Source organism: Lynx canadensis, chromosome A2 (assembly GCF_007474595.2).
Source record: "Lynx canadensis isolate LIC74 chromosome A2, mLynCan4.pri.v2, whole genome shotgun sequence".
In the NCBI taxonomy this organism is placed as follows: domain Eukaryota; kingdom Metazoa; phylum Chordata; class Mammalia; order Carnivora; family Felidae; genus Lynx; species Lynx canadensis.
The window spans coordinates 71,782,963-71,795,986 of NC_044304.2; the positions used below are offsets into that span (position 1 = coordinate 71,782,963).

At 48.1% G+C, this 13,024-nt stretch overlaps 1 protein-coding gene across 1 annotated transcript; it reads left to right on the top strand.

Moving 5' to 3' along the window:
• The first annotated feature begins 357 nt into the window (after positions 1-357).
• INHBA (inhibin subunit beta A) lies at positions 358-11,491 on the top strand. Its single transcript, XM_030307711.1, has 2 exons — positions 358-1,093; positions 10,489-11,491. The coding sequence occupies exons 1-2, from the start codon at positions 706-708 to the stop codon at positions 11,373-11,375; spliced, it is 1,275 nt and encodes a 424-aa protein (XP_030163571.1). The 5' UTR covers positions 358-705; the 3' UTR covers positions 11,376-11,491.
• Positions 11,492-13,024: the final 1,533 nt, after the last annotated feature.

Below are 13,024 nucleotides of genomic sequence, written 5' to 3' on the forward strand. Positions count from 1 at the left end.
AATGGTGATATCTGAAGAGAGGTGTGTGTGAGGGAGCAGTGAATAGAGCAGCCTGTCAGAAACCGGGCTGTCCCTCCCCTTCCTAATCACAGCCTCTACTCACAGAGCAACTCCCTCCCTCGCCCATTCACGCACTCACTTAGGACCAATCGTTCTCTCTCTCCCTCTCTCTCTCCCTCTCTCTCTCCCTCTCCCTCTCTCTCCCCCTCTTTTCCCTCTCCCTCTCTCTCCCTCCCTCTCTCTCCCTCCCTCTCTCTCCCTCTCCCCCCTTCTCTCCTCTCTCTCTCCCTCTCTCCCTGTCTCTCTCCCTCCCATCCTCTCTCTGTCTCTGTCTGTCTCCCCCCCCACCCTGTCTCTCCCTCCCTCCCTCTCTCCCTCCCTCCCTCCCTCCCTCCCTCCTTCTCTCTTACTCGGAGACAGTCAGAACTCTCCTCCCTGAGAGCCACAAACCTACCGCACTGACTGCATTCAGAGAGGGAACCTGCAAACAAAACTTCACAGAAAACTTTTTGTTCTTGTTCCAGAGAATTTGCTGAAGAGGAGGAGGGGGAAAAAAAGAAAGAAAAAAAGAAAAGAAAAGAAAAGAAAGAAAGAACGAAAGAAAGAAAGGGGGAAAAAAAAAACCAAACCCAAACCTGTGCGTGAGTGGGGGTAGGAAAAGCAGGGCCTTTTAAAAAGGCAATCACAACAACTTTTGCTGCCAGGATGCCCTTGCTTTGGCTGCGAGGATTTCTGTTGGCGAGTTGCTGGATTATAGTGAGGAGTTCCCCCACCCCGGGATCCGAGGGGCCCGGCGCAGCCCCCGACTGCCCGTCCTGCGCGCTGGCCACCCTGCCAAAGGATGTACCCAACTCTCAGCCGGAGATGGTGGAGGCCGTCAAGAAACACATTTTAAACATGCTGCACTTGAAGAAGAGACCCGAAGTCACCCAGCCGGTGCCCAAGGCGGCGCTTCTGAACGCGATCAGGAAGCTCCATGTGGGCAAAGTGGGGGAGAACGGGTACGTGGAGATAGAGGATGACATCGGCAGGAGGGCAGAAATGAATGAACTCATGGAGCAGACCTCGGAGATCATCACGTTCGCGGAGTCAGGTCGGTGCCGGCCTGGGGGGTGGGGGGGCGCGGGGGGGGGCTGCGTCTCTCCGCGGCGGTCCGGGGGCCGAACTTGCGCCTCCGGCCGCGCGCTCTGCCCCGGGGAGGAGGTGAGGTGCCGGGCGCCGGTGGCGCCGGGGCCGGAGGGGAGGCGGGGGGTGGCGGGCGGGGGGTGGGGGGGGGGAGGACTTCTCCGCGGACGCGGAATTCGAGGCTGAGCCCTGGCTGGAGAGGCGGCGAGCTCACACTTGCTGAACTCGGCCGGTGAGCCCGGAGCGAGCTCCGAGGGCCAGTGTGGGGCCGGGAGCCGGGCTGCGGGAGGCTCGCTCGCCCTGCCTGTGAAACCAGATCCGGGCAGCCGGATGAAAGCCCGGGCGTTTTCGGGTGCTGGGGGTGGGGGGAGCCCGGGAGGCTTCCGGACCCCATCCAAAGTTTTTAATGGGGGTGGGGGTGGGGGCGCGGAGCGCGGGTCGGGGTGGCCTGGCATGGATGGAGTCATTGTCTTAAGACAAACCTTCCCTTTAAAAGTCCAGTCAGGGGCCACACCAGGGAAGCAGGGCATATTCATTGGTGACAGTCAGTTTTGCCTTTAGAAAAAACTCTGCCTTGGAAGAGCACGGGCATCACATTCTAGGCAGCGAGGAGGGACTTTGGGGGGACAGTTGACATTGAACCCGCGGCCACTTTTGGAACACTGACTTTTGCTCTCTGAGCAACAACAGCACCACCACCAACAAAAAAGAGTTTTGTTCCCTGCAAAGTTACTAAAAGAGCTCTCTGGCAAGGAACACAACCTTGACAGAGTGCTCTCAGATACTACACTGAGCTCTCACTCAATCCTTAAGAGGAAGAACTTTGATAGATTCTAATCCTTGGCTCTGGACCACGCTAACCTGTTGCTGGATAGAAAATACCTGTCAGAAGGGCGGCCACAGACTTGGAGCCAGGTTATTGGGTTATTTTTACAGTTATGTGACACAGACCCTTTGCCTGCCTACACGCCCCTGCACGCCCAGGCACACAGATGTGTTCATACCGTGTTACTTTCATGGTAATGCCAGGCTAAAGAATTGTTTCCCTTGCCAAATCCATTTGAAAGGAATGCCATTGTTTTGTTTGGTAGAGCATATGGCCAGTAAAGTATGTGCAGGGACTCCCAGCATTACAGTTTAAAAGTTTGCCGCAGCCGTATAAACAATTAAGGCAACACTCAGAATTTCCAATCCTGAAAACCTGTTGACTCAGATGTTCTGTTTTCAAGAAAACCCTGCTAGACCTGGGCATCCTTTTGGGGGAGCAGATAGATAGCCTGCTGGCTTCCTGGCTCCCCTCGTAGGAGAAGCCCTGACGTCCTGCAAGTTTCCCCGCAGGACAGTCTCTCTCTCTCTCTCTCTCTCTCTCTCTCTCTCTCTCTCTCACCAGAAGCTTCTTTTCAAAGAAGGTCTTTCTTTCTCAAAGCTCTTTCTCAGTGCAGCCCCCGAAGGGCATGATAATGATGACTTTATCTGTTGAAGCTTATTGAGGAAAAAAAAAAGTCAGGTTGGAGTTTTCAAGTTGCACACTCAGTTTTTCCTCAACCTTTCCTGATGGCAAGGTAGGAAAGAAAGTGCTTACTGACATGGAGTCCAGTGTTGGGGGGTGGGGGGGGGGATGGATTCCAGTGGTCTAGAGGTCTGCTCCCAGTGCTGACACAAAGGGACCCTGTCTAGGTTTTTATATACCAATTACCACACATGATGGCTTTAATTGCAAGCCTTACTCAATTGGCTTTACCCGCATCGGATGACTAAGTATACCTATGACTTTGACCACTTTTAATATACACCTGATGCTGGCAACAGCATCTGACTTAGCTGACTTGTCTAGCAAACCACTCTTTTGGCACTGAGAGATTTTGCAGTGAAAGAATTTGACCTTTAGCATTCTTTCTTACTTATGGCCTTCATCTCAGTGCCGGTCTTTTTCTTATTTATATGAAATCTCAGCTTTTTTTTTTTTTTTAACTTTTCTGTTACGTGTTTAGTTTAAAAGAAATTGAGTTACTTTTTAAAAAGGTGATTCATTTGACTCACACGTTGACTCCAGTTTAAGGTTTGTAATGGAAAACTCCTCCTGGTTGAGTTTACAACTTGACTTTGGGTCAGCTGCTGGAGTCCCAGAAAAGGTTTATTACACTTAACTTATTTTTCTCATCTGAGAAGTTTCACACATCAACTTTAAGTTGGTTTACTATGACTTCACGGAATTAATGATTGCTATGTGGACCGTCTGCTCTCCAAGCAGAGTACCATATGAGTTGCTGATTTTGCTAACCAGGAAAGAGCTTCATCATCTGAATATACAAAAATGTCTTGTTGCTTTTGGAATAGTTCAACCTTAATCATATTCAAACTATGTCAAACTGTAAGAATTTGGAGAATAGCAAAGGGTATTCATTTTGCTTTTCTTTATAAACTATTGGGTAGCAGCGAATCCCCGTCAGTTAGTGTCACCGATGCCCGTGACACTGACGCATACCCACAGATGTATCTTTCAACCTTAAGATTCCTCGACTGGGGGAATTCCTGCTTAACTTTTGCCCTCGGCCCCCTTCTTGATGGTTAAATGAGGCCGCGATGCGACCCAGCAGCTGAGCAACTACAAAAAGCTCAAGCGTCTAGAACTCTTGGAACTGAGTTTGTCCCACTGAGCTCAGGTGGAAAGTCCCATCTTTGTAAAGCTGATATGAGTTGTTATTAACTAAGTGGTGAGGAATTGCTCTCAGGCTCTCTGACATTCATCCCAACAAATAAAAATTATTTTTTTAATGCATGTCATCCAAGATTGCTCATCATTACTACATTCTCTGGATGGCTGGCACAGAATCCTCTGTGTTTACCTTAAGTCCTTAAAGGAAAAAAAGAAGGGATGGGTAGAGTCAAGTCCACTCTGTCTATAATTGTCAATGAAGCTGGGATCAGTGGCCTTCTTGACTCCTATATCTTACTTTATCTTCTTGTGATCCGTGACAATATCTGGTCAGTCAATGTACAATAGCAACCTATCATTGAGTCTCCATATGCTGCCAGATTTACATACTGGTGGTGGTAATCAACTTAGACATTGATAGCACTTGTTGGAGAACAGAGAGGGAAAGAAAGACAAATGGAGCGCCAAGAAATGGAAAATGCTCACTAAGCCCAGGTGTTGTTGAAAGTAACCCTTAAATCTCCCTTCTTGGAGGATTCCAGTTACAGAAGATTTGAATTAGAAATTGACACTTCCCAAACAGGGGCCTAAGAAGGCTTGCTTGGATGACTGTTTTCCCCCAGCCCAAGAAAGCCATCTCAAGGTGGACTTGACTCCCACCATTCCATGCCAGTCTAATGAACTTTCCTGTGAATTACCCGTCACTGAAGGGTGCCTTTAGTTAGGGTTACACGCTTTCTTCTCCCAATAATGGGCAATGATTGGCCACAAGAGGGCGCATTCCAAAGACTTTTGCTCCTTCCCATTTAATCTAGGGAAACGCAATTTCACCTCCTGGAAGCCCCATTCTGCAGCACCCAAATCTTGGTGCTTGTCAGTTGCCCCCTGCTTCCTCTCGTCCTCCAGAAAAAGTTAGGATTTTATGGGATGGGAGAAACATGACTCCCTGTGATACAGTAAATGAGACAGAAGAAAAGAAATGAGAATTCTAGTGATGCATGTGAACATTCCCGAGCTCTATGGAAGGCAGAGGAATGATACATTTCAGAAGCAGAGCGTGGAGAAATGTGACCATGAATCATCAGCAATACTGATCTGCTCACACATCTCTCCCTAAGACGGCTGGCTGCCTGGGCTTTTACAAAAATGCCTTCTGGCTCCCCTCATTTCATTGCCTGGTTTCCCTGTCTTATCAACCCTTTTCACCAGGGACAAATGACAAGTGACTTCCAACAGGGAGGAAAGGGCTGTTTGGTGACTGCCTTGTGAAAAATTGGGAACGGCTTTGGGGGATGCGTTTGTTTCCGAAGTTAGAGTGTGCAGCGAGATGGTGGCAGAAAGACCAGAAGCAAGATGCCTAGTGGTTTTGGGCCTGTGACGTAGGTGGATCTGAGTGGGGGCGGCGAGCTGTCAGAGGGCAGAAAGTCGGCTTTCGTATTTGGAGAACTGGAAGTAATACCTTCCCAGGCACTTTTTGTGAGAACATATTATTTGTCTTGGCCCCTCTTCTGCTAAACTATACTCGAACATGAGCTGTAGATCAGAATTCCTCATACTCGACTGGTCCCTAGATCCAAAACCCAAAGTGTAAAAGTTCGCAGGAACTTTGGAAGAGGTCTCTGAAATTTCTGTGGGTTGAATCTTAAGAATTTTTTTTCTACTTCTTCTAGGATCCTAAGCCCCTTTCTCTCTCTATTTCATCCCTATTTGAATGGGAGACACAGGAATGTGGCCGAGCATTTGCAATTCAATAGCACATCCTAAGATAAAAATATTAAGGCTAAAAAAAAAATCCAATCCAGATAATTTATGACCAAAAAAGACCTCTGCGGCAGGTTAAAGAGGCATAACCTTGAGGACCCCACTTTCTGCCATCTGCAGAGACCCCTGAAAACAGCCCAAATGCGAAGTTAGTGCTTTAGAGAACACGCATGCTGTAACCGGTAGTTCTGTATACTGGTACCAGGGACTATACCATATCTAGGCACAGTGAAACCTGGATGAAGAATGGGAAATTAAAGTAACAGCAGCATTTTACAAGGAGCCCCCCCTCCCCCCGCCCCGCCTCCCATGGCGAGTTTAAATCTATAAACAAGATTTTCCACATTCACATTAGAGACATAATTATTACCCATAGGTACAAGGGCAGCATACTTTGGGCAGGACCCTGGTGAGGCGAACAAAGCAGAATACAAACGAAACGCGAAGTGTGCGTGTGCGTGTGTGTGTGTGTGTGTGTGTGTGTGTGTGTATTGCGTGTATTGCTTATTTCATGAGAAATGTTCATCCGCCCACAGATCTGAGGTGTGGGGCTTGAGGGGGAGCAGAATTTTGAGTCCCGGTGTGGGGGAAGAGAACAACAAGGGGCTTGGCTGCTTAACCCTTGGCAGGCCTGCTTTCATGATTGAGTTATTAAAAACATCTGAAAAATCCTGAAAGCAAAGGAAAAGGTGCTTTCAGGTGTTCTGACTTCTAGCTTCCGGTCTTTCCTCAGTCCAATCCCTCCTTCCCCGGCAACATTTCAAAGGTCTTCCCTGTAAAGTGCAATTTTTCAGCCTCCTACTCATTTTTATGCACCTTTCTCGCTCCCTTTGGTATGTGTCCCCCGAGCTCATAGAGGTTTAAGTGATGAAATATTATCACCCACATGGGTTTGCGTGGGACTTTCTTAGTGAATTACTCAGGCAGAGCAGGCTGTGATACAAGCCTTGCTCACGAGCCTCGGGAGGGAAAAAATAGCACAGAGGATGAAAAGAATATTATCAGAGAGTAGGTAATGAAAGGTTAGCAAAGCCACCAGCTATATCTAGTTAGATAGGTAATAATGCAGGAACCCAGAGCGCACCTGTATAAGCTAATGCTGTACCTGCTCCCAAAGCATTGTGGGAAGGCTTCCATTTCAGGATTTGATGCAGGAGATATTTAAGTCAAACCTGAAACTGATTAGTAATTGATCCTAAACACCTCAGCCTCAGGCAACCTCCTTCCATTTTTTCAAACTGTTATGCATAGAGATTTGAAGATTGGAGCATCCTAAAAGCATCAATGCAGTATAACAATCTCCCTTAGGTAGAATACAGATAAAAGGGAATATAATCAAGTGACTAGTTATATTTTCCATACCTAAGAAATTTGAGGGTTGTAATATCTTTCTGAAACCTGCAGCCCTGATAAATATTAATCATCTCAGCTTCTAGCTGTCTCATTCTCTCCACCCCCTTCTGCAATGAAAGCTAAATGTAAAAGAAAAAAAATATTGCACTGCTTAATAAGTCAAATACAATAGAACTTTTAAAATGTACCTGCATATAAGGTAGACATTAGGAAGACTTGCATCTCTCTCTTCCCCCTGTTCTCCTGAGCATTATGGCAACAGCATTTTCATGAAATTGGATCTGTTTTATTTTTTTTCCCTGATAAAATATCATGCAATATACAAATAGCAGTTCCAGAAATGGACACCAGGAGAAGGAGGCGACAGGCATGTCAATTAGTAGGGGGAAAATCCAAATGTCAGAAATATGGGGGAGAGATACAGCACGCAGGCAATGGAAGCAAATACAGGGAACAGAATCTTTCAGCTCAGATAATTAAACCAATGCATAAATCAGTGCTGTGCCTCTCCACAGTACGCAGGCGATGCCATGCAGTTAATTATCAGCCAGGACCAGGTTGAAAGTCATTTTATGATGCCTCTCTGATCCTAATATAACAGCACCTGACAGATTGAGCCCCCTCTAATGAGTACTCTCTTTGTATGATCCTCTCTCAGGAACACTAAATCATTTGCTTCCAAGTACAGCTGCCTGTGAAGAAGGGGAGGGGCTATATCCTGCGTTAGAAACCTGCTCCTGTGAACTGAGGGGCTCTCCTCTAGGCTGTTCCTGGAAGCCAGCGACCTCAGCCTCCCTGGCCCTAGGAAGGCAGTTTGCACGGGCTGTCGCGGCTTCGATCCAGTGGGCCAGTGAGCCTACCCTGGCCCCCACCCCCACCCCCAGCATATCCGTGGACTTCTCTGGACTCTATTCATGGGAAGTCCAATGTGTGCTGGTCCGCACTGCCATCTGGACCCTCTCTATAACCGAGCACTGGCTGCCTTCACCCCGGCCCCTCCTGTCAAGCCCAGGTGAAAGCCCAGCGGAGCCTGTGGGAACGAGTTACCTGAAACCCAGAGAGCTTTTCCCATTCTGAGGACGAGTCAGATTCTCCAGTTTCACACTCTTTCCTAGAAAAACAAAACACAACCTTGTGCCCTCTGGCTTCTCTAATTTAGCAGCTACTATCTCTCGGTCTTTAGGGTGGCACCCTGCACAGTTTAAGGTTTCAGACGCTGGCCTACGTCGAGGCAGAAGGCAGAAGGGAGAACAGCAGGTAGCTTGTGACTGTTCTCTGTGGGGCAGGGTGGAGGTGCCCACGCCGGAGGGAGCCTGCACCCTCCTTCAGGCCAGCTCTCCGAGGCTTGGGTGGCTTCCGGAAGCTGCTTGTCTTTTTAAATTTAAATCATTAAGCTCTCCTTCCTAGAGTCTGCTCTTTTCCTTTCTTAAACAAAACAAAACAAAACAAAAAACAGCAACAGAGAAACCCACCGTTTGTAGCAAAGGGGCGTACTGCATTCACGTTTTGAAAAGAAATCATGCCCCCTAAAAAAAAGACAGTCCCCCCCTTCTTCTAACTGCTCCCCGCTCTAGTGATCTAATCATAAACCTAGCTTTATTATTCATTTCAACTCCTGCCAGGGACCCAGGGCTGGAGGCAAAGGACCCCCCCCCCCACCCCCCGCACCACCACCACCACCAATGTGGCCAGGGTCCTACAACTTTATACCAAGATGCCGGAGAATCTTTTGTATACATATGTAGCCTTTCCTGGCCCTGGCCTCAGTGAATTTACCACTATCAGAATCGCAGTGTGCAGAGTGTGTTAAATTAAGAACAGAATCTACAGTGCGCAATGCACAGAAAAGCCTGCCTTCTGCTGCAGAGAACTTGAACGAGTGCCGAAAATTTATAGTACCGTAAACATCTCAGGGCTGAGAGTGATAAGTATGGCTGGATTTCCGTTAGCTATAGAAATCCAGGCAGGGAGACCCTCCTAGGGAGTTGCGAGTTCTAAGATGAACTTCTCCTGACATTGTTCTCAGATTTGTGTGCGAGATGCGTGTGCATGGGACTGTTGTAAGCAGGCACACTCAGGAGGCGGCCATGAAAAGAGGGCACGTTTCATATACCACCAAGGGGTAAAAGTGGAACTGAGGGAAGGTGTTCCATCAACCCGAGAATTCCAGTCTGGACACCTGCTCCTTGCAGTAAATGTTGTTACATGTACAGACATACAGGTGCTTATGGAAGGAGAAGGGAGTAGTGTGAACTAGGCAAGAACTGAATGGTCTCTGAATCCGACTGCCTCGCCATTGTGGGGGTTGCCCCTCTGTTAGTAGCAGTCGCTGTAATTGGGGCTCATTAAGCTGCATTCAGAAGGGAACGAGGCAAAAATGGGGCACACGGCAGTAGGGGGTGGATCTCCTAATCTAATATAACTCAAGGCTGAAGATGCCTCCATTTGTTAACAGGGAGTCAGGCGATTGCCTACTTCCTGGTAAATGCTGGACCATGACCGTGAACAAGATGGATGGGATCTCAGACCTGGGGCATCCTAAATTAGACTGGCAGGAGGGTCGGGGAAGTGGTGTGGTCTCATCTGCAAACCAAAACCTCATCAAGCGCAGCCACTGAGGGTGACGTGTTGGGAGCTGGAGGATTCTAGTCGAGGGGCACACTGCCTGGAGGTGAGAGAGCGCATGGGATGCTTCTGACCTCAAACACTGTGTGGCTGTGCCACAGAGGACGGGGCGCTGGGAGAGAGCCGGAGTTGAGGCAGAGCCCAGAGTCCCGGGTGGCTCCTGTTTTATGCCTGCTGAATGGTGAAATGATGGGAGAGGGGCCTGGCTTTATGCTGAAAGGCCAGATGCAAGCAAAGACTGTCGTGGTGACCCAGAAAAGAAATGATGGACAAGTGAAGCAGGTTGTGGTGAGGGAGGAGGAGTCTAGCTCTGTGGGCACTTCCGTCGGGGGGGTGGGGGGTGTTTGCGTGTTTATGTGGGAACAGCACCGCTTCCACGACTTGCTAGAGCTCGCGGGGTGCTTTCATCTGTGTGATCCCATTTGATCCTTCCAAACCTGAGGCATAAGGGGTCAAATGTCTTTATGACATTCCCATTTTATAGAAGAGGAAACTGAGATTAAGCAGCTAGGGAAAAGACACAGACCTCCCGGGCTTCTGGACACTGACTGAGATCTGGGCTCTCTTCTTTCTAGGGCAAGAGTTGGCAAACTTTCTCTGGAAAGGGCCAGAGAGCAAAGATTTGAAGCTTTTTGGGCCAGTCTGTCTTGTGACTGGCGGGGACCTAGTGCGAAAGCAGCCACAGACAGCCTAGGAAGAAATGAGTGTAGCCGGGGTCCCGTTAAACCTTATCACAGGCGCTGAAGCGTCCATTTCATATGATTTTCCCATGTCACCAAAATCCCATTTTTCTTCAACCATTTAAAAATGTCAAAAGTGTTCTTACAGTCAGGGGGCCACAATCCTCTGACCACTGTTGGAGATGGCCTGTGGCAGAGGCCCCACGCCTGCCTGAAATTAGTGACTGGTGACCAACATCGCAACTAACGAGTGTCCCTGCTCTCTCTTGTGCTGTGTTTCGTCTGCAGGCACAGCCAGGAAAACACTGCACTTTGAGATTTCCAAAGAAGGCAGTGACCTGTCGGTGGTGGAACGCGCAGAAGTCTGGCTCTTCCTCAAAGTCCCCAAGGCCAACAGGACCAGGACCAAAGTCACCATCCAGCTCTTGCAGAAACAACCCCAGGGCGGCGTGGACGCAGGGGAGGAGGCAGAGGAAATGGGCTTGATGGAGGAGAGAAACGAGGTGTTGATATCGGAAAAGGTGGTGGATGCCCGGAAGAGCACGTGGCACATCTTCCCCGTCTCCAGCAGCATCCAGCGGTTGCTGGACCAGGGCAAGAGCTCCCTGGACGTTCGGATTGCCTGTGAGCAGTGCCACGAGACGGGCGCCAGCCTGGTGCTCCTGGGCAAGAAGAAGAAGAAGGAGGAGGAGGGCGAAGGGAAGAAGAAGGACGGAGGAGACGGAGGGGCAGGGGCAGACGAGGACAAGGAGCAGTCCCACAGACCTTTCCTCATGCTGCAGGCCCGCCAGTCTGAAGACCACCCTCATCGGCGGCGGAGGCGGGGCTTGGAGTGTGACGGCAAGGTCAACATCTGCTGTAAGAAACAGTTCTTTGTTAGTTTCAAGGACATTGGCTGGAATGACTGGATCATCGCTCCCTCCGGCTATCACGCCAACTACTGCGAGGGTGAGTGCCCGAGCCACATAGCAGGCACATCTGGGTCCTCGCTCTCCTTTCACTCGACCGTCATCAACCACTACCGCATGCGGGGCCACAGCCCCTTCGCCAACCTCAAGTCGTGCTGTGTGCCCACCAAGCTGAGACCCATGTCCATGCTGTACTATGATGATGGGCAGAACATCATCAAAAAGGACATTCAGAACATGATAGTGGAGGAGTGTGGGTGCTCATAGAGTGCCCAGCCCAGGGGGGACGGGAGCCAGAGTTGTCCAGAGAAGACAGTGGCAACATGAAGAAGTGTTTAAGGTTTCGGAGTTAAACGAGGAGAAAAAATATATATAGAGAAATTTAAAAAAAAATAAACTAAAAACAAAACCTGAAACAGATGAAGGAAGATGTGGAAAAATTCCTTAGCCAGGGCTCAGAGATGAAGCAGTGAACAAGATGGGAGTTGGGAGGGAAAGGGAGAAAGGCGTGCCCTTCGTTTCTTCCGGTATCTATCAAAGTGATGACATCCGTTGCTTACACGGGAGTATCATCCCTCCTTTTCAGTCCCCCTTCAGTGTGAGCCTCGAAGTCAACTTGTCTGGTCTGCAGGAATGTGGGCTAGCACAACCCAAATAGCATCTAGAAAGCCATGAGTTTGAAAGAGCCAGTTACAGGCACTTTCCCATCCAGTTACCCAGGTTGTAAGGTATGTCTGTGTGACCCTCTCTCTGTGTATATCAGCCCGTGCACACACGCACACAGACACACACACCACAGACACACACACACACACACACACACACACACACAGACGCGTTTCCACACAGCCCATGCACACACACGTACCGGTAAGAGAACTATAGTGTGCAGGTGGTACACTTCCTTTTCTGCACCAGTTTTGCAACAAAGCAAAACAGAACAAAAACCAACCTAAAAAAAAAAAAAATTGAGAGCAAGAATGGGAAGAGAGAAAAATCAAGGAACAAAGAATACCAAGTCACATTTCGTTAAGGTGCTTATGATCTTAGAACTATGCAACCTAATAGGTTTGAAACTGTTTACCTGAGAGAGAACAAAAAGAGAGACTTTTTTGTATTGGAAGTAACCTGATTAATTTTTATTTTCTTCAAGGAGAGATACTTGAAAGGAATATGTTTGTCCATCTGTTGGATCCAAACATTTCTATATTTTGTAAATGTTGTTTTTTTTTTATCGTTTACTATTTGCACTACAATGGTGTTTGACCTGTCTAATCCCTTATTTAACAAGTATTTTCTGTGGGTGGGGGTGGGGGGGGTTAAGAGCTGCACTTAATGTGAGCTATAAAAGAACTGCTACAGCACACAAAATAGCTATTTTTATTATTATAATTATAATTATTATTATTATTTTGTACCTTAAAAAATAGACACATACACCAAAGACATTTGTGTGAGCCTTTAAACAGTCTGTCTGTGGTTGGTATCATTCACCATCAGTGAGTCAGGGGTTGGGATTCAAGGTGGAGTAGGGTGGATCGTGTTCAGGCTTCGGAGACCTGAGAAGTTTGGGTTTTGACTCCTTTGACATCCATTAAGCAGGACATTTCATACTGGACGTACAGTAGTTGTACACTGTACACTGGATGTCAAGTTCAATCGGATTCACAGAACACTACATGCTTGTATGTGTATATATACATTGCTTGTGCATATGCGTACCTGTGTGTATATATACATGTATTGCATCATGCCCATATACACATTTTAAGGACTTCAGGCTGTCATTTTTTAAATGTTCTTAAAGCAATGAATGTTTGTGTGCAAAACACAGTATTTTTAAGAAGGATAGGCTATAGTTTTGCTTTTACTCTGAATTAGGTGGGCACGTTTCAAAAAGTTGGGTGGGAAGAAGC

What these genes read in the sequence shown, in the direction of transcription:
- INHBA (XM_030307711.1), top strand. Translation starts at nt 706, where the DNA reads ATGCCCTTGCTTTGGCTGCGAGGATTTCTGTTGGCGAGTTGCTGGATT. An exon ending in CATCACGTTCGCGGAGTCAG is followed by an intron (nt 1,094 to 10,488) that starts GTCGGTGCCGGC and finishes TTTCGTCTGCAG; the next exon opens with GCACAGCCAGGAAAACACTG.